The sequence below is a fragment of the Erigeron canadensis genome, chromosome 5, assembly GCF_010389155.1.
Source record: "Erigeron canadensis isolate Cc75 chromosome 5, C_canadensis_v1, whole genome shotgun sequence".
Taxonomy (NCBI): domain Eukaryota; kingdom Viridiplantae; phylum Streptophyta; class Magnoliopsida; order Asterales; family Asteraceae; genus Erigeron; species Erigeron canadensis.
Genome location: NC_057765.1, coordinates 40525021 through 40544736, shown reverse-complemented (window position 1 = coordinate 40544736; position 19716 = coordinate 40525021). Strand labels below are relative to the sequence as shown.

Here is a 19716-nt window from a genome sequence, read left to right as displayed (position 1 = left end):
TTTCATGCTCTTTCATTAGAGATGTCATTCGCTATACTTTCGACGAATTTTTAAATCCGAGGGCGAAACCCGTACGGCTAAGGCATTTGGCTATCACACTCTATGATCTATCACCTCATCATCTCACCGCCGCAATGCGCGATTACTTGCTCTCGTACATACATAAAGATAAATGTAACATTACAAGAGCATCGATCATAAATTAAGTTTAAAAAAATATGGAACATGAATAAAAAGTGGTTCAAAGAACTATTTAAAAAAAAAAAATACTACTATACGGAGTATATGATAGTGTTATCTGACTACCTAGTCAATTTTTTTCTTATTTAAAAAAACCCTTAAAAATCCATACAAATTAATATTAATATATTAATATATATACTAATAAATGATTAAAGAACAAATGAAATATAAACATTATGGTCATTAATTAGTTGGAATTACCTAAATATTACTAGTATATGTAAAGACCTTTTATAAAAACAATTACAAATTAATATTCTTTTAAATGAATGAAAAAACAAATGAAAGATTAACGTAACAAAAAGGATTAAGAAACAAAAAAAAATCAAGTATGTATGCTAGCTTAGATTTAGATACGCAGCAACCTGCCTGAAATCATAATTAAATGATTTTTCTTTTTAAAGGAAGCAAGCAGACAGGCTGCTTAAATTAATATACTACTCCGTACTACGAGTAAATAAAAAGTTAACAAAAAGGACTAAGAAACAAAAATATCGAATATGCATGTTTAGATCTAGATACGCGATCAATCAAGACACAGAGAAAATAAACTTAAAAAAGAAAAAGGCAGCAAGCATGCATGCATGCAGCTCTAACGCAGTAGCTTTCAATTCCTGCTTGCTTCATTATTCCTAAGATCCAGGTAAATTAATAATATGAACATTCTACTCGAAATATCTCTATCTTGACTATTTATCTAGATTAAAAAGAAAAAATAAACAACAATCATATGCGTGCATTTGAAATTTTTTTAGTTAAAGATCTACATAATAAAAAACGTCTTAATTCAAGGGATATAAATTTTATTTAGCATGATTACAAGACATCTTACGATTCTTTTATAAGTCATCATTCAAATTAATTTATGTTGGGGCTAAAGAAAAAATTGGTTAAGGAGGGCTGGTTTGACTCAAAGGTAAGGATGAACAAAAAATTCAAGCTAGGTATCGCTAATTACGAATAGTGGTACCGAATCCCATTCGGGACCGGGGCCATTTCTGGAAGTTCGCGGGATTGGAATCGGGACCAACATCGGAATCTACCAGTACCTTCTTGATACCGATACCGAACAATAATAATACCGAATATCATTTTGGGATTGGGAGACCGGTATTCCTTTTTGGCGATTTTCAGAACCGGTACCGGTACGGGAAAAAGGTTAGCTAAAGATTGAAAAACACTAATCTGTTGGATTTAATCTTGACTTATAGTTTAGTTTACATTAGTTGCTTTTGTTAATTAGTTTATTATGTCTAGTGAGTAAACGATAGGTAGACTAAGTCAGGATGTTGACCGAGTTTTGTGGAAGTAAAGCACGTTAGAAAGTGGGTTATTAGGTGTCCGGTTATTTAGGTAGTTTTGGTATACCCACATTGTTTTTGTATGGCTATTTATAAGCCTTTTATGTTCATAGTTTAGTAGAGAAAAGTGCAGTTTTTATATCTTTTCTTGTTCTTTCCATAAACTTATATATATACATATACTGTGAGTGAGTGTGAGAGTATAAAAAGGGCCTGTTTTTCCAACATAATCCACCCTGACCTTGGAGCATACTTATAATTTATAGAGATTATTGTTTCAAACACTAGGAGAATATGACTACCAAAGTTCATTTAAAATCTCATTGAAGACGTTAGAAGTGTATGAATTATAAAGCTTAGAGTTCGATTTCACCCAAGATATATAATGATATGTTTAGTATATTTGATACAACTAAATTAACATATGCATACAAAATTGATTTCTTTACAAAGAATATGACATGATGAAAGCCATCTCAATTTACACATATTTTGATCCTTGGTGCAAGTAGTCTATTCTATACATTTTTACCATGGAAGTAGTTTTGGCATCCCCATCTTATTAAATACTTTCAACTTTTTTCTTGGCCCAGATTTTCACAAGCGAAAATCCCATCAATGACATTATTATGACCTGAAAAAAAAAGGAGCAGAAAAGTGTTATGCATTATTCATTCGTTCGAAATTTCAAGTTAAGCTTTAATCGGTTGACTCAAAAAGTCAAACTGATTTTCTTGTTGGTCAAAATATGTACTTACTGAAATGGCCGGAGGGATGCCAACGAGTGGGTCTTGGAAGAATTTATTTGCTAATGCGAGTGCTAATAAGCTGCTTTGCATTCCTAAATAAGAACAGACTTGTTAATGAGTCTGTATTAGGACATGAATGATGTGTTTATCTTGCAATTACATAATTATGGTAAAGTTGGCAAAATGGGTGGGTTGAGTAACGGGTCAAATTAATTTAGGTTAAAATGGGTAACTTTTTCCCAGAGGTTTATATTGTTTTACAGATAGCTAGTGTATCAGATGTCATTTTTGGAAAGGAATGATTTAAAAGTTTTTTATGCAATGAAAACACGAATTGGGCAACTTTGACCCGTTTTCATTTAAGGCATTCCTTTGCTTTGTAATATATCCCATTAGAGATTATACATAACCCAATTCGATAACTTTTATGGAGAGTAATGTTTAACCTGTTTCGTAAGATAAAGTTCGTTGTAGAGGCTCCACGTCAGGTTCATTGCGAAATGCAATGCCTGTTAATGTATGTCCGAGGATAAATCCTGATAAATGGAACATGACCATAATAACCACAATTGTTAATCCAAAAGGAGACAAAATAGACTCCATGTTTATCGCAAGTGGAGCTCCGATGCAGAAAAAGTTCACAACAAGTGCTATTGGAGGTAGAAACGGACGAATGGCTTTAGAAACTCCAGGCAAAAAGCTGTAAACGAAACACGATCTTGGTAAGATATCAGCCCTTAAATAAGAGTGTAAAAAGGTATAATTAGAGTTTTGGGTCAAACAATACTTTTATTCATGGAAGTATGTTCTCTATTAAGTTGGTTACTCAAAACAGAAATCTGACTAAACTAAAAATTTATACCAAGTAGATCTTTTCTCAGAACAATAGTTTAGAAGATATGCAAAAAAGTGAACGTCTCCATACCGATTCAAAAGCATGCTAGCAACAACAGGGGTAACAACAATTTGCAGAATACTGGTAACCATTCCATGTACATCAACAGGCAATCTCTTCCCAAGAAGCAAAAGCGTTAACAACGGTGTGACAAAAACAGCAGAAGCAGTTGACAGTGAGGTCATAACAATGCTTAGCGGTGCCATCTTTTGGTCTGTTAAAAAAGTAGCATAATTCGAGAGTGTAGCCCCACTAACACAAGCAGTTAACATGATTCCATCACCTGTATCAAGTATTTTCTTCAAGTTTAGTCTTTGATTTTTTTACCTCAAACAACAAATTGGAAAGAGCAGACAAAAGAATGGAAAATATCGTACTTAAGGATATTGGAAGCCCGAGTAATCTCATGGACAATGTTCCGAAAAGATATCCAAGAAATGGTTTTAGAGCATATTGACCAACATAACCAGCAAAGATAGGTGCTGGCCTCTTGAATGCTTCAACAAAATCTTTTTCTTTCAAGTTAAGTCCAACTGCAAACATCAAGAAACCAATAGCTGGAGCATAGTATCTGCGCAATATGTTTATATATTAGTACCCGCGCAATATGGGCATGCCCAAATAACATGTTATGTAAGAACATGAATTAGTATATAGTACTCAGAGTGTTATGATATCAAGATATCGGTATTTACCTGCTAGTAAACCATGTGAACGAAGAGGGACGTACGGAAGCTAAAATTGTACTAATAAGTACTACTTGAGGCAATATCGAATTGGCATTTTGCAAAACTTCAAGAATCGTTGCCGCCTTCTTTTCAGGCTTCTGATACAACAACACAAAGAAACATCACCATACGTAAACTTCAAACAATCAAAAGAAATATAAATTTATGGTTTAAATTTGATGTGTACGTATCATACCAGTTTGTTAGATTATCGTGTGTTTCAGAACATGATATAATAACATTGTAACAAATTACCTGAGTAATTTTTGGTACAAATTCTAAAGACTCGTTAAACTCAAATGGATTTGCAGTCTTATGTGAAACACATCTAGGGACTACTACCACTAATCGCGATCTCAAATCTGAAATTAAACAAAATCATGAAGAAAACATCGTAAATAATGATCGAGAATATTATTACAAAGAAAAAAATCCATTCTTATAACAAAATCAAAACTAGAATAAACTTTTTTGTACCATGCATGGAGAAGGACCGGATACGGTCTGGCAATCCTAAACATGCATTTCCTGCAAAATATAACCAAAAACATAAACGATAAATCAAATAGGCGCGCGGTAAACATGTATCTATACACAAATTATGAATATATATACCTGTGGAGATGGATGAACATTTTGGCTGGAAAGATACATATAGTTGATTAAGGTGATGAACCTCAAGAAGATTACTATAAGCATTCATGATTAGTTAAGTTGGTGATAGTTTAAGATTTTGAATACTTTCAGTGTCTTTGAATATTCTTTTGCATGTTTAATATATATATGATAAAGGTCAGTAATATATTTAAATTATGTATACGACTGCTTGTTCATTGTTGATGCCCTATATGCAGCCAATAGTCAAATTTATCCAATCATTATTTTATTTTATCTTCCATGTTTGAATACAATCATGCTCAACTCCCTCCAATATATATGTAGTACTAATAATATTTATATACAAACTTTAACAAGGGTGCATGAATGTGAATATGTGATATTAATTAACTAGTTATACAAACAAGAGTTTTAATAAAGAACAACGTGTAGATTATATCTGAAGTAACATAACATGTTATTTTTATTTTAAGCGATCGAGCTTAGAAGCTAGCTTGTAACATGAACAAATGATATTGTAACTTTAATATTGAATGTTAAGTTATTTCAAGATTTTCTAGATCCGACTTAATTAAAAATTGCAGTTTCTTGTTACTACGGATAATTAATACAAGTCGTTGCATCTTGATCGAGGACTTGACTCATAAAATTATGTGAATTTCATATGGATATTCATACAAGAGTATCCGATCTCAATCCCACAAAAAGCTTAAGTATGAAAAATAGGAACTAAAAATAAATACCGAAATTCGATCATGATGATATTCGAAAAAGTCCGGTTGGGTTGGAGAAAGCTTATTGGGTAACGTTGAAATCATCTATAACTACATTAATTATAGGCTTTGGTAGTATAATAGTATAATGTTGGAAAAAACTACTTTATATCGGGTTAAGTTTCAGTTTTATTATTGTGGATTAGGTATAGTCGGGTTTGGGCAATATTTTATTCCTAATGGAGTTTCCAATAAGTTAGCTAATGGGGATCAGGTCGGATCGGGTAATAGTTTTGTTATTGGCTTTGGGTTTACTATTATCCGCTTCAAACCCGACTCATTGATATTTCTAATGAAATAAATGATATATATAGGAATTTGTTATATATTGTAAAACAAATATTAAAGTAAAACAAATAACACAAGATCTTAACCATTGGATTATGGTTAAATTGATGCATGAAATTAAATTTACGATGCAATTGATACACGATTATTTTCATGATGCACGATGATTATCAGTGAATAAATTTTATTATTTAATTTATTTTACTTTAATACTTGTTTTATTTTACCTAAAACATATATATATATATATATATATATACGGGAAAAGTAAATCTAAGACTGTCCGGCACCTAAGCTTAGATGTGGAACCCCTCACATACAAATTTTTTAATATTTCTTGATTAATGAATAAATGTTTGGGCCCCCATGATTTTTATGAATTAAAAAAACAATTTGTGAGTGTTCCATACCTAAACTTAGGTACCTAACAACCTTATATTCCCATCACATATATGCAAGTCAATCACATGTAATCATAGCAATATTCGTGCACATGTGATCAAGAATCCAAATCTCCACATAATTGTATAACGGATGATAATACATGCTCCACACAATTATAAACTTCAAAATTACACATAAGTTATTCAGAAAATAATCAAAAAACAATTTTCATGTAAAAAATAATCATCGGTTAGCCTTGATTTAAAAAGTTTTCAAAAGTTCTCGCAAAAAAAAGAGTTCTCAAAAGAACTTTTCACTATATATATATATACTCCTTATTAAAAAGAATAGACCCCCTGTTGAAAGTTACAGGGGGGAAAATGTCAGAATTGTCCTCCATAAAACAAAAACATCATTAGTCTATCAACCTTTAAAATAACTATACTAACCATTACATTAATTAGATTTACATAATAGCCCACACTACTCGTCGTCATCACCGTCAGTCACCGCCGCCGCCCGATACCATCGCATTGTGGCCACCGCCGCTGCATTTGCGCGGGTATCATGCTAGTATATATATATATATATATATTGTACCTGAACATAAGTCTACTCACAATTGCAATGATTTGTGGGAGATCCATGGTACGTGGTTTGGACAAAGTATTATTATGAATGTTGACATGAAAGGTGTCCATTCGAAAGTGTTCAAAGGAAATAATTGTGAACAATGCGGAAAAATTATGGTTAATTTATTTGTTTTACTTTAATAGTTGTTTTATTTTATCTAATACCTATATATATATATATATAGGGCCTTAATTTAAGAACCTTTAATTTTGTAGGAACTTTAAGAACCATTTTGGGCCACTAGATTTAATTAATCAAAGGTTTAAAATCATCAATGGCAAACCTGTAATTAATCAGAAAGTTTTAATCAGATTAAATGGTTTGAAACGGGTGAGGGCATGAATGACAATTCCCAAATAATTTTTTATAATAATAAAGATACAATATCAATTAATATCTGCTAAATAATTATGTGATCCCCTAAAATTAGCTTTTATTGTTTTCAAAATAAATCATGCCGCCCTAAAACTCGTGAACACCCAAACTAATGAGCCTTCAAAACCCAATAATAAACATAAAATACATTTCACCCAACAATATTTTAGCATTCGAGAACACAAGTCAAATTCCATGATTGGGAGTGCACTTATGAACATGCATTCAGGTATGAATTTATCAATAATGTTTTCATTGTATCAGTTGTTTAAAAGACATATCTGAACAGAGGATTGGGTTTTATCATAACATTAGGTTTAAGAAAAAACAATCACAATAAAATGGCGAGATCTTCCAGCCGCTCCAACAATGACGCGGGAACAATGATTGCTTTAAATCCGGAAGCTTGCAAAGATTTGGTTCCAGTCAAGGTGGTAAAACCAGGTAACAGATTATTATTTTTTTGTGTTATAACAGGGAATGTACGTTAGTTGTTCATAGATGACTACGGTGTTCACAAGTGAGACATCGAAATTAGTTACTTTGTTTACATGTGATTCACATATAAATATGAACTTTCATGTTGTTATATATGTAGATGAGAATGTGGATTTTGTAGTAGCTGATTCTGAGGATGAAAGTGAATATTTGGTTCCAGGTATAGACTTATTGATCCATTTGTTTTGTGTTTCCGGCGTTTAGACGTATATTTTTCAGTATCATAGGTGAACGCACAGTTCTAGTAATAACAGGCACATATGAACACCGTGGGAAATTTGTTTTAGTATGAGAGCTTTGTTTGTATGTGAATATATTATTCAGACGTGAGAACTTTGTTTACATTGTTCATATGCGAGTATATTGTTTGAAAGTTGTGAATGTGGGATTAGCTTGTGCATAGGTGATCAAGTTGTATGTTTGGGCGTATTTTGTTCATATGTGAGTACCTTTAAGGTATTACTAAAACCCTGTGTTCATCTGATCATGTAATGCTTTGATCATATGTGAACATTTTGTTCGCATATGAGCAACATTAGAATATGTGATTACGTTGTACATATGTCATTGGCATAATATCTCAGGGTTTTTTTGCGTTTGTATAGTCGTTCATAAGTGAACGAGCAGAACTGAAAATTTAACATGTAATGATACAAGTATCATGTGTGCAGGCGTACGAGGGGGCCAAAGTAACGTAAGGAAGAGAAAGCTTGTCAAGCGTGTTAAGGTTGCTGACAAAACGGGTCGTAAAAGGGTGAAAGACAAGGCTGAAAAGAAAAACATGCAAGAAAGAATAACATTACCTGATATTCGAATCCGGACATCTCCATAACCATTGTATACTGCAATTGATAAACTAAGCAGTAGTCAGAGGAAGTGTCTAATACAAATGGGGTTTGGAAGTTTGCTTGATTTCAAGATACAAGGTTTGACATCGAGGATAGTGTATTATTTGGTGAACACTTATGATGACAAAAAGAATGAGTTGAATATTGGTGTAGACACAATAAAGGTGACCCCAGAGTTAATACATGATATGTTAGGAGTGCCAATAAGAGGAAGTCAACTTGGAATTGTAGATGGAGAAGAAGGAGACGACAACCGGGTATTAGAATGGAAGAAACAGTATGAAAACCTAGAGATTAGCCCTCCAGAAATGGCAGATAAGCTTGTCCGTTCGCAAGAAGCAGATTGGAATTTTAAGATAAATTTTTTAATACTGTTTGTGAACACAATGGCAGGATGCAAAAAAAGGGGCAAGTGTGATCTAAGCATTCTAGACTATGTCCGTGGTGATTTTGCTATTGAGAAAATAGATTGGTGTTACTATGTGTGGGCTGCAATGAAAGATTGTAAATGCCACTGGTCACAGGGGGTTAGTGGGCAATACTATGCTGGGTCGTGTACATTGCTAACGGTAAGTTAAAAATGCAAATAAAAGTTTATGACTATTGTTATTTACAATGTCTTAATTACCTTTATATTCATGTCGCTTGTAGTTGATTTACGTAGACGCCACCAAGGCAGGTTCATTCCATGTTAAGCGAAGAAGGCCGGCCATCCTAGGATGGAACATCGAGACTCTGAAATATAGAGAGGAGTCTGAAGTAGAAGCAGGAGGGTTCGGGAAAGTAGAGATGCTTGAACCATATGTAGCTATGGCAGATGATCCGGATAACATTGGACTCAATGTGGATGAAGATATAGAAACCAGTAGACTATTTACTTTCAAACCTGAAGGCGTAAAGGTAATTAGCTTGTTTAAGTGAACATAATTTGATGTGCATGTGTGAACACTACTACCTATAATCTTTTAACACATTTAAATTTGAAAGATTTAACGCTGACATTGGATTATAATATTGACTATACAGGGATATATATTCAAAATAAGTAACATGTATAATATGTTAAGGTGCATCAAAGATCATTTGGAAGCGAATATAAAGGAGGCCACAGAAATGTTTCCTGATAATATGGATTTAAAAGAGTGGGAGAAAAAGTTGTGTGTAGTGAATCAACACACAAAAATCATGGATGAACAACTGTTTAAAACTCCAATATCCCAACGTGATAAAGATTGGGATAATAAAACTGAGAAACATAAATCTTTGACATTGACAATGCACACACCTGGGCAGCATGCTGATTCAAGGAATGCCATTTATGAAGATGGCACGAGTGAACTGATGGAAGATGAAACATGGACTCAGTTCTGGGAGGACCCAAAGGTGATTGAGGAATGTGACCGAACTCTTAGCAGATTGGGGCTTAATCCAACGGGTACTGGTATTATGATAAATGAAGGTAGTGTTCGTCCAAAATCAAATGTCAATGTACTTGGTGATGAAGGCTTTAACCGAAAAGGGAAAGATATTCTGATTGGGCAAGGTTTCGGGAAAATGAATGATGGTCTCATACAAGATATACCTAGTTTTAGCCTTGGATTGACCCAAGACTTTGATACGCAGATGCACAAAGAAAGCCAGTGGCATCTGAAATGTTAGTGGATGAACAAAATATCGAACTGAGTGTAATAACGGATGCGAAACCTGTTAGTGCTTGGAAAGCAAATGTTGGGGACACATTTGTTGCGAATTTGGAATATGAAAAGCGCGTCCCTAAAATTTCTGGGTCCTCAAAATCTCCTTTTACTCAACGGGCAGTTGAGGTTGATCAACGATTGAAAGCTGAAGAGGCAAAAGTCATACGACACTTGGAATCTGGGCACGGGCTGCAAAAGTAAGTTTTAAATATGTGTTTTTTAGGATATATTGTTTACAAGAATGATGAACATATGTGAACAGGACGTATCTTTGTTTTAGTCTTTGATAAACCTTAATAGTACTTGAAAAAAAAACAAGTTTAACCAACTATAATGTGTTACATGATCAATGGTTGACAGTGACATCGTGTTCGCAACCACAAAAGGGCATGTAGCATCAAGGTTTGCAATTGTGAGTTTAATACAAGATTTTTGTGTACTTGACCAAGTTGTCGATTGTTGGGCTGCACTATTGAATGCTGAAGAGGTAAAAAGGAGCAAAGACTCGCCACACAGGCTTTTTTGCCACACCAAAATGATGGTAAGTAATTATGTTTATTCTGACAATATTATATAAATTCGCCTATAAGTTGAACCCAATTCTGTATATATGATGACGCAGACGAGTAACATTTAGAAAAAAAAAATGGGCGATGACGTGCGTTTGAGGTTTTTCACCTCAAATCTCGGTGGAATATTGGATGCAAACACAGTGCATATGACATTATCAGATTATGATATGGTTAAGTGGATATGTCGATTGGATCGGATAATAAATACTACTCCAGAAAGGTTGGTGCTCAAGTGGCAGACAACAAAAAATGATGTGGACTCCGTCGTATTCGTGATGAGGCATATGGAGACATATATGGGGGAGGTGGCAGGAAAATGGAACTGTGGACTAGCAACGGAATCTAAGATCCAGAAGGTACAGTTGGGAAAGCTAAGGAAAAAGTATGCAGTCAAAATGATGTTGTCAGAGCATAACGTGCACAATAATGCAGTGCGGATGGAAGTCAAAGAACATGAAAAAAACAACCCAAAACTACCCAGCAAGAAGAATAAATGAATAACATGTGATATTCAACTTTTTGCCTTTGTTTACGCCAATATTATGGCTTATTATTGTGTGAAATAATGGCACATTTTCAGTTTGACTCTTAAGACTTTGCTATGATTTAACTTTTCAGTGTGAATGGCATTGTGTTTTATATATGTTGGTATTCACTTGTTGAGTGTTTGTTCATATGTGTGCTGGTCTAAAATTGGAATCATACGCACCAATTAGTGGATTCTAATTTTAGTTGTTCCAATACTAGCTGGTTTTCATATCTGATCATGTATGAAACATCTTGATTTCTGCAAACCCGTTCTTTTTTTTTTTTACCTGACAGTTATACGAGTGGTCACTCGTGACCAATATTATTAAAAGCCGGTCTTTGTGATAATGTAATGGTTTTTATATGTCTGTGAATGCGTTATGCAATCAAGTGCTTTACACATAACTCAATATACTAAAAAGACTAAAGAGACTAAAAACAGACAAATATACTATAAAGATTTACCAAGGAAATGATATCAAACCACGATATTGTTTCAAATGATGACTAGAAAAGAAACATATAAAGGAATGCATTTATGAATAACGTGTCCAAAAATTTATTATCATGCGCGATCAATAATCAATCTGCTCTTTGTGGAGGTTGCTCCTGTAATGCTTCTTTTCTTGCTTATATTGCAGATTGATTGGCTGCTTTATCGGCTGCCAACTTGGCTCTTTTGGACGCACTTTCGGCTACTAACTTTGCAAGTCTGTCAGGGCAATTGCGCGAGTCATGTTTATCTTGCACTTCATGACACCATTTGCACTCACGCATTTGACGTTTGCGTTTTTTCACATGTTTCTCGCCCGGATTAACCAATCTTTTACCAGTGTGAGTTCCTGATCCCTTGTTTTTAGCGGGCGTCGGCGGTAAAATTGTAAGCTCTTCTGGTTCTGTTACCCCGAGCAACTCCTGATAGACTACCTCTTTGTCTTCTTTCCCACTAATGTTAGGAAGATCTGCCAAAGTATCTTCAGTTAACTTATTCAGTTTGGAAACAAAATCAGATAACTTCTCAGGGTTGTTGCGTAGCCTACTGAAACACAACTCCAGGTTTTCAAAGGCTTCAGTCGCAATCTTGTCTGCCTCATCGTTCCTTCTACCATATCTGTGCTTGTCATGTAACAAATGACGAGGGAGCACATCTCTTCTCCAACGTTTGCTTATATATTCTTTTGGTATTTCTTGCACATTTTTATTCTTGAATACACAAAAAATGTGACGACATAAATATCCATGTCGTCCAAACTGGTTGCAACTGCACTTGATGCTTCCAGATTCTACATTTCACACAACCTAACAAAAAAGAAAGAATATAGGACATATAATATATTCAATGCAATTCGAATATCATACGCATGTTAATTAAGTGTGGTCTTAAAATAAGCATTGGAGACATAAAAGTGAATCAAACCGTAAACTGGAGATGGTCTTGACAGGGCTTATCTGAATGCTTTATAAGGTAAACCTCATTCCCGCCATCCTTAGTGACTGACGTTTGTGAACAAGACCATGATCCTCTATAAATCTCCCTCTGAACCTTCAAAAACATTGTTCTTGTATAGATTTTGCTTGCATGGGTCTCAATTGCATGAGGAGTAATCAACGTCGGACATGTTGTGCTCGTATGATCATTGAGAACTCGTTGGGCATGTCTCTGCTTCTCCATTGCAGTCTCAAAACAAAGCATAAACTGGACAAGAGTGTGTAGTTTGTGTGAAAAAACCCGAAAGAAAGAATTTGAGCTCTCAAACCGGGATGTTGTCTTCATAACACAGCACATGGGCATATGTAGAAGATATGTCAGGATCCATTGTTTCCTTATCTTAAACATTTTGGTTAACCAACGGTTATCTTGTAAATGAAATTCTTCCATCCATGATACCCATCTTTCCTCAAATTCTTTAGGTCTTAAAAAAACATTCCAAACTAACTTATGCAAACGGATTCTGAAATCTGTGTTATCAAGTATATCTCCACAAACCTATAAAAAGAAGCATGTGCGAGTGAATGTTATGAGTTCATGGATAACATAGACAAAAAAGGATGTATGAAAGTATATTAGGAAACAAAAAACTCCCAAATTTGTTTATATGTGAACATGTGATGATATCATAATTATAAAATAGATGGTAACTACATTGTACCTTTAGTGGTAACTTTTTCATAATGTGCCACATACATAGTTGATGTTGTGAGTTTGGCATCTCAGTTTTGACTGCCTTTTTCATGGATGGGTCTTCGTCTGTTAAAACTAAACTTGGTTGCTTGTTGTGTGCCTTTAAGAAGACCTTTAGCAACCACGAATAAGATGGGATATTTTCATTTAACAATAGACCAGCCCCAAATGTGACACATCTATTATGATTGTCGACACCTGTGAATGGGACAAATACCATGTTGTACCTGCATAATGATAATATATAAACATCATCAAGTTAAACAAAATATAATATAAGATTAAAAAATGCCCAAATTTGTTACTTGTTTGTGCTATATGTGGCATCAAACGCAAGCACGTCACCAAACACCTTGTAGTTGCATTTCACTGTCTCGTCAGCCCAGAAAAGGCAAATTAACTCATTGTTTTCGGTTTTGTAATCAAAAGAGAACTCTGGTAGACATTTAGCCCTGTTTCTAAACTTGTCAACCAACATTTGTGCGTCCCTGTTACCAATATACAGGTTTATGTTCTTTTTGAAGTTCTGGTAATCCACAACTGTTCCACAGACCTTATTATACCCACCTTTCATTGCTGCACGCAGCTTATAAGCTTTGGTTGCACCAATGTTGTTTGTAGACACTGTTTGAATAAAAAGTTGATCCTGAAATGTCAACTGACGTCTTGAACGAGACAAATGCTTGTTGTACTCATCAATAAGAGGATGGTTATGCTTTTCCTCAAAGCCATATAGACGGAAGCAATCTGATCCTTTAACCTTGGACAACTTAATTCGAGCTTTGCAGTCTGTTACTTTGTAATTTGAATTTCGACGAAGTCGGGAAGGTCCAGAACCATCATCAACTCAACGTGTCAGCTTCATAATTCGTCTTAGGCTTACCTTCTTTATGGCATAAAAAATACTTGTGGGACATATCCTGGCCTTTTCTATACTTTGATGATGATTTGCGAACACAGAAATCTGCTTTCTCGGCGTATCTTTCATACATTGCAAAAGCTTCTTCAATAGAACCCCACAAAGAACCTTCCACAGGTTTAAACTCTTCGGCTACATGATCAGGTATCCACCAAGAAGTCCCATTTGGTGACTCGTGATAATTCACTAATTCACTTTCACCGAGAGAATTGGACGCCCCCCTACAATAATAAGTGATATAATGTGGGTAAATATGCTAACTAGGATATACATATAACATATATGAAAATTCGAAAGTTGATTACAGTGTTGTTCATATGTGAGAATATCATACAAGTTTATTTACATGTGAACGAGATTTAACAATCTACATAATTTAAGGTTGTTACAAGTTTAGATGAGAATTGGATACATCTCCTACAATAATAAGTGATATAGTGTGTAAAAATATGCTAACCATAATATACACAAAACTAGTTCTGATTAAAAAAACAAATTATCAAAACAAAATTAAAAATCCAATGATAAGATAAAGCCCATAAATTAATGCACCTAAATATTATAGGAAAAAAATGAAAAGTGAAAAACCTGGATAATCTTCAAATGGTACAACATCCATGTTTCCACCATTAACAATAGATTCATACACAACATCAACGTTGATATCATCATGTTGTTGGGTTTCTCCATCACTACCATTTACCATGATTACATCACAATCTGAATCATTTAATTGACTTTTTCCATTAGTGCCGTTCATCATGTTTGGAGAATAGAATATAATTTTTTGTGTTTTTAGTTGTGAGCCCATGAGATTGGATAAATATATAGGAAGAACGTGCCTGAGGAAAGTGAGGGAAATTTGGTGCATAATGTAACTGATGATGGAGAAAATCATGGAGCTGCTTTTGTTTTTAATGACTTATATAAAGACGCTTAATTATCTATGTACAAAATTGCCCCTTTAAAAACTCAGTTAAAAAAAGGGTTCTTAGAGTTCCTACAAAATTAGAGGTTCTCATTTTAAGGACTCTATATATATATATATATATATATAAACGATAAGATTCATGTGAAAACTATTCACATATGAATATAAGTAATATTAAGAGTTAATTGCAAGATTGGTCTGTAACATCCGTCACCAAAACTGGTAAATTATTATAGTCTCTAATTTACATTTCAAATTTCTTGACTAGTCAATGTGTCTATATAGTATAACAAATATAGAAATGTGGTGATCATTTCCAATATGGGATTTATAACTATCCCAATAGTTTAGGATTTAGATATTTGATCTTCCTAAACGTAGATGACTATAACTATCCCCGTAATTTTTACACGCGTAGTTGTTAGTCATATTTATTTTTGGATATTGATAGATTATTATACTTTACTTAGTGGTGAATAAAAATTAATACTTCGTAGAAGTTAAGAATTATTAAATTAATTACTTTCTATAATTATAAGATGTAGGAAATTAATTACCATAATCAGAGACCATATTTAAATATATTAAATCAAAATTAAATTATAAAAAGTTATAAATGGTATGTGACATCAACATTTGATCTAATACTTTTAATTAAAAGTTGAGATTTATCTAAGGGACAAAACTTCTCTATTTTAAAATTAAGGTTTCTCTTTTATATATATTTAGAGATACTAGTCTCAACACCCGTACGTGATGCACGGATTGACATAATTTGCTTTGTTATTTATGATATTCCTGATTATATGAAACATGAATTAAATTTCTTTATATAAAAAAAAAATACTCCATACAATGTTATATTTATAAAAGTTTTATGCTCCTCCTATTCGATTATTTAAACTACATAAACTCAAGGTTATATAATTTGCACAAACGTAGATATTAATTTTAATTAGAAAGTATTAATGAAGTGTAATAAAATTTATAACAATTCACACTTAAATAATATAACCCAAATAAACATTGTTATTATCCTACAAATTAAAATCCATATTCCACGGCTTATATTACTAAGACCGTGAACAATATACTAAATCAAAAATCACGAATACACCCACAAAATCCTAATAAAAATTAAAAATTATTTATTGATTGAATTAATGTTAAATATATAATTTGAATAGTTGAGAGATTATATATGCTTACTTACGGGTTGACTTTTGCTGACAGAACGAAAAACCAAAATTTATAACTTATGCATAAGCCTTAAAAGAATATTGCATAATTCGGATTATTAACCCAATCAGTAACCCAACTTGAAAATCGTAGTATTCGATAAGATGGAGTGAAAAAAAAAAAAACTCATATTATATCACACAAGTTAAACCCTTTATATTATACTAGGTCTTTTACCCACACGATGTGCGATTATTTAAAAATATTGTTTTAGTTATATGAATATTTATAATAACTTTTAACAACTATACATTATTTAGGCATGTACATATAAATCTATATTATCATTAAATGGAAAATTTTACATTTATAGAAATAGATAAATTCAAAATATAACTCTTATTATTTATGAAAATCTTTGCATTTATATAAAAACATACGTTATCAAATATTCATATTAACTATCACATATTATACTTCATGCAATACTAATGAACATAAAATGAAGTTAAAATGTAAATATAATGTAAAATCATAACGATCTTTTATTTTTTGCAAAGTGATATGTGACTTATTAGAATTTCATCACACTCTTTCAAAGAAAATAGTTTTATAAAACTTACTTCATCAAATAATAAAATTCATAAAAAGTTGAAAAGCTTTAATTAGATATAGTTAGAAACCAAATTCAAATTATAATTAGATTACAAAGAACAAATCTATGATTCAAATTACGTTGAATTCACCTAATAATTGATAATAGTTTTTATAAAACGTAAAATCACCACCACGAAAAGGATAAAAACTATATTACAATGTGATATATAATATTGGTTATATTGGATAGTAAAATTAAGAAATAAATAATTTGAAAATCAAATATTTTCCAATTTTAAAAATAGATTTTAAATTCATACGGTTTCTATTATGATATAGAATGTGATTTTTTACTTTTAGTTTTGTAAGATTTTGTTTATATATAGATTTTATTTTTATTTAATTTAATAGTTTTAGATAATATAATTTTGTAGATTTATATATTGTAAAAAAAATATAGAGATGCCATATAGGATAAAGACCTATGTGGCAATTTTTAAAAATAGCTTTAAATTGTAGAAGGCTTTAAAATATTAGGATAACTATTGTTTTAATATTTATATAGATATGTTGTATGTATATTAATAATAAAATTATCTAGATTTTCTACTTTGTATTGATTTAGGAAACTATTATTATAGTTATAATTTTTTGTTTTATTATTATATTGTTATTGTTATATGACAAGTTCGTTTCCTTATTAAATTTTGAAGACATTCGGAGTAAAGACTTACGGAGTTATTATTATATTGTTATTTAAAATTAATATTAGTAAAATAGATTAAAAAGACACAGGGTCGTTTTATTAATATGACACATGTTGATCAATTAATATTTCAATCCTGTTTTAGTTTATTGGTAGATATATATCTTTTTATTTATTGATCTTTCATTATAAGTAACCTATTTTGATGAATACATATTATGGCAAAATTTATAATAATGAATGAAGGGTTTTTTTTTTAGGTTAAATCAAAATGTTGAAATATAAATCATATTAATGTTAAAAGTTTACGTGTTAATTGTAACGTAATAATTAATGTAATTTAGGAAATCCAATTATGAAAACATGGAAATCATAATAACAGATTTAAATTGGTGTTGGAAAGATTTGAAAGTTTATATATAAATATTTAGTTGTAATGGTCTTCAAAACAGTAAGTTTGAGTTATTTCAGAATATAGAAACATATATTTGTATACATGATATTAAAAATCTGAAAACAAAAGATATTTACCTCTCCATCTACCAAAAATATATCGAGACGGCTTGGAAAATACACAAAAAAGGGATAAAAACCTAATTCGATTACAATTAGTAAAAACGATTAACATATTGAGAAGATTACCTTTTTGTGTTTATGTAGATGATTGTAATTCTGGAAATAAGGAATAAGATATGTTTTTATGAATTTTTTTAAGAATCTCTTGATGGAGTAAGCCGACCAAACAGATACACCTTCGTAATTTATTTTTTTTGCTATATATATTGTATAAATAAATGTAAAATAGTATTGCTGATGGGCTAAGGCAGGGAAAGGGGAATGAGTGGACATTAAATTAAATACATTTTATTAATTAAGTTGGATTGATCCAAAACTAAAGATATATAAGGTACGGTTTTTTTATAAATTAAGTTGGATTGAGCCAAAATTAAAGATAGATAAGCTACGTTTTTTCTTACTTCAGGTAAATTTTTCCCTTTTCGGAATTAAATACCTTTTATTAATTAAATTAATTTAGGTAAAAAAATTAAATGATGACATCAGCAATTGTCAAATTGATGAAATTGAGTGATTTGATTGTCTTATAGTATATATAAGAAAAATAGTATATATAAAGATGTTTATGTAATGACTATAACTATATAGTATCAATTGAAAAAACCATGAGAAGTTATTAAAAATTATGTATTCGATATAGTTTTTCCTTTTTCAAAAACCAAGTAACTTAAAACTTTTGCCGGCTTATTTTGTTCAAAAGGACAAGTCATTTTTGGCAGCTTTACATATATAATGACTAAGAAAACAAAACTTGGCCATCATTGTGGTGATCGGCAATGTACTAAATGTACTAACATTATAAGTTAGAAAAGACAAAGAAGATATAAATATATGTATAATCTCAATCTCAATAAAATAATAAACCCGCCACTGTATTCAGCAATGGCTTAAATTTGACTCTAGCCTAACTTTTTGACCCAAATGTTCATGTACAAATCAATCGATTTCAACAAAATTCTTGGGACGTACTAATAACATCTAAGGATAGGGAGGTGGTAGATAAATGTATTCGTGTTGATTAATGATTACTAAAAGGGCTAAGGTTAGCTGTTGTAACATAAAATGGCTGGAGCAAGTGAAAAATCAGGAACATTATAATATATATTCATAAACTAAAAGATTGGAAAAAAAAAAACTTTTAAAAATTTCTAACTTGCTGCAGCCATCATATTTGATTTCTCCTTACTAAAATAATCATAATGATTTGCAAACACCAATATTTCTATAAATTTTAACAATAGGATTTTTTTTTTAAGCTTGTGGCCATATTGTATTTTTTTTTTCTTGTTTTGTTTTTTTTAACAATATCAATTAAATTTATCTTAAACAATAAAATAGTATCAAGATTCTTTTAAAAAATATATTTGTTATGTCTTGAAAACAATATCTGTGTTCTAAGGCCACTACCTACAACAAGTCTTTAATTCCATCATCAATTTTGTCATCTCAACCTCACATGAATAATTCTAATTGACACATATATATCAAATGGACTT

General features: G+C 31.8%; 2 protein-coding genes across 2 annotated transcripts; both read right to left on the bottom strand.

Annotated features, from left to right (window-relative positions):
* Positions 1-2106: 2106 nt before the first annotated feature.
* On the bottom strand, positions 2107-4619 carry LOC122599108 (probable sodium/metabolite cotransporter BASS6, chloroplastic). The gene is made up of 9 exons (XM_043771569.1): positions 4532-4619; positions 4418-4444; positions 4172-4278; positions 3884-4011; positions 3566-3759; positions 3219-3471; positions 2740-2993; positions 2303-2385; positions 2107-2178 (listed from the first exon to the last, which is right to left on the bottom strand). The coding sequence occupies exons 1-9, from the start codon at positions 4617-4619 to the stop codon at positions 2107-2109; spliced, it is 1206 nt and encodes a 401-aa protein (XP_043627504.1).
* Positions 4620-11760: 7141 nt separating this feature from the next.
* Positions 11761-14937, bottom strand: LOC122601818 (protein FAR1-RELATED SEQUENCE 5-like). Its single transcript, XM_043774553.1, has 8 exons — positions 14820-14937; positions 14689-14710; positions 14196-14452; positions 13618-14101; positions 13281-13539; positions 13019-13117; positions 12602-12898; positions 11761-12333 (listed from the first exon to the last, which is right to left on the bottom strand). The coding sequence occupies exons 1-8, from the start codon at positions 14935-14937 to the stop codon at positions 11761-11763; spliced, it is 2109 nt and encodes a 702-aa protein (XP_043630488.1).
* Positions 14938-19716: the final 4779 nt, after the last annotated feature.

Bases quoted from the DNA above. Each gene is read 5' to 3' on its own strand.
- LOC122599108 (XM_043771569.1), bottom strand. From the start codon at position 4,619: ATGAATGCTTATAGTAATCTTCTTGAGGTTCATCACCTTAATCAACTA. The intron at 4,012-4,171 runs GTAATTTGTTAC...TTGTATCAGAAG, and splicing joins TTGTACCAAAAATTACTCAG to CCTGAAAAGAAGGCGGCAAC. The intron at 3,760-3,883 runs GTAAATACCGAT...CATATTGCGCAG, and splicing joins TTCACATGGTTTACTAGCAG to ATACTATGCTCCAGCTATTG.
- LOC122601818 (XM_043774553.1), bottom strand. From the start codon at position 14,937: ATGGTAAATGGTAGTGATGGAGAAACCCAACAACATGATGATATCAAC. The intron at 14,711-14,819 runs GTTTTTCACTTT...TTTTTTAATCAG, and splicing joins ACCATTTGAAGATTATCCAG to AACTAGTTTTGTGTATATTA. The intron at 14,453-14,688 runs GTTAGCATATTT...TTATTATTGTAG, and splicing joins CTAGTTTTGTGTATATTATG to GGGGGCGTCCAATTCTCTCG.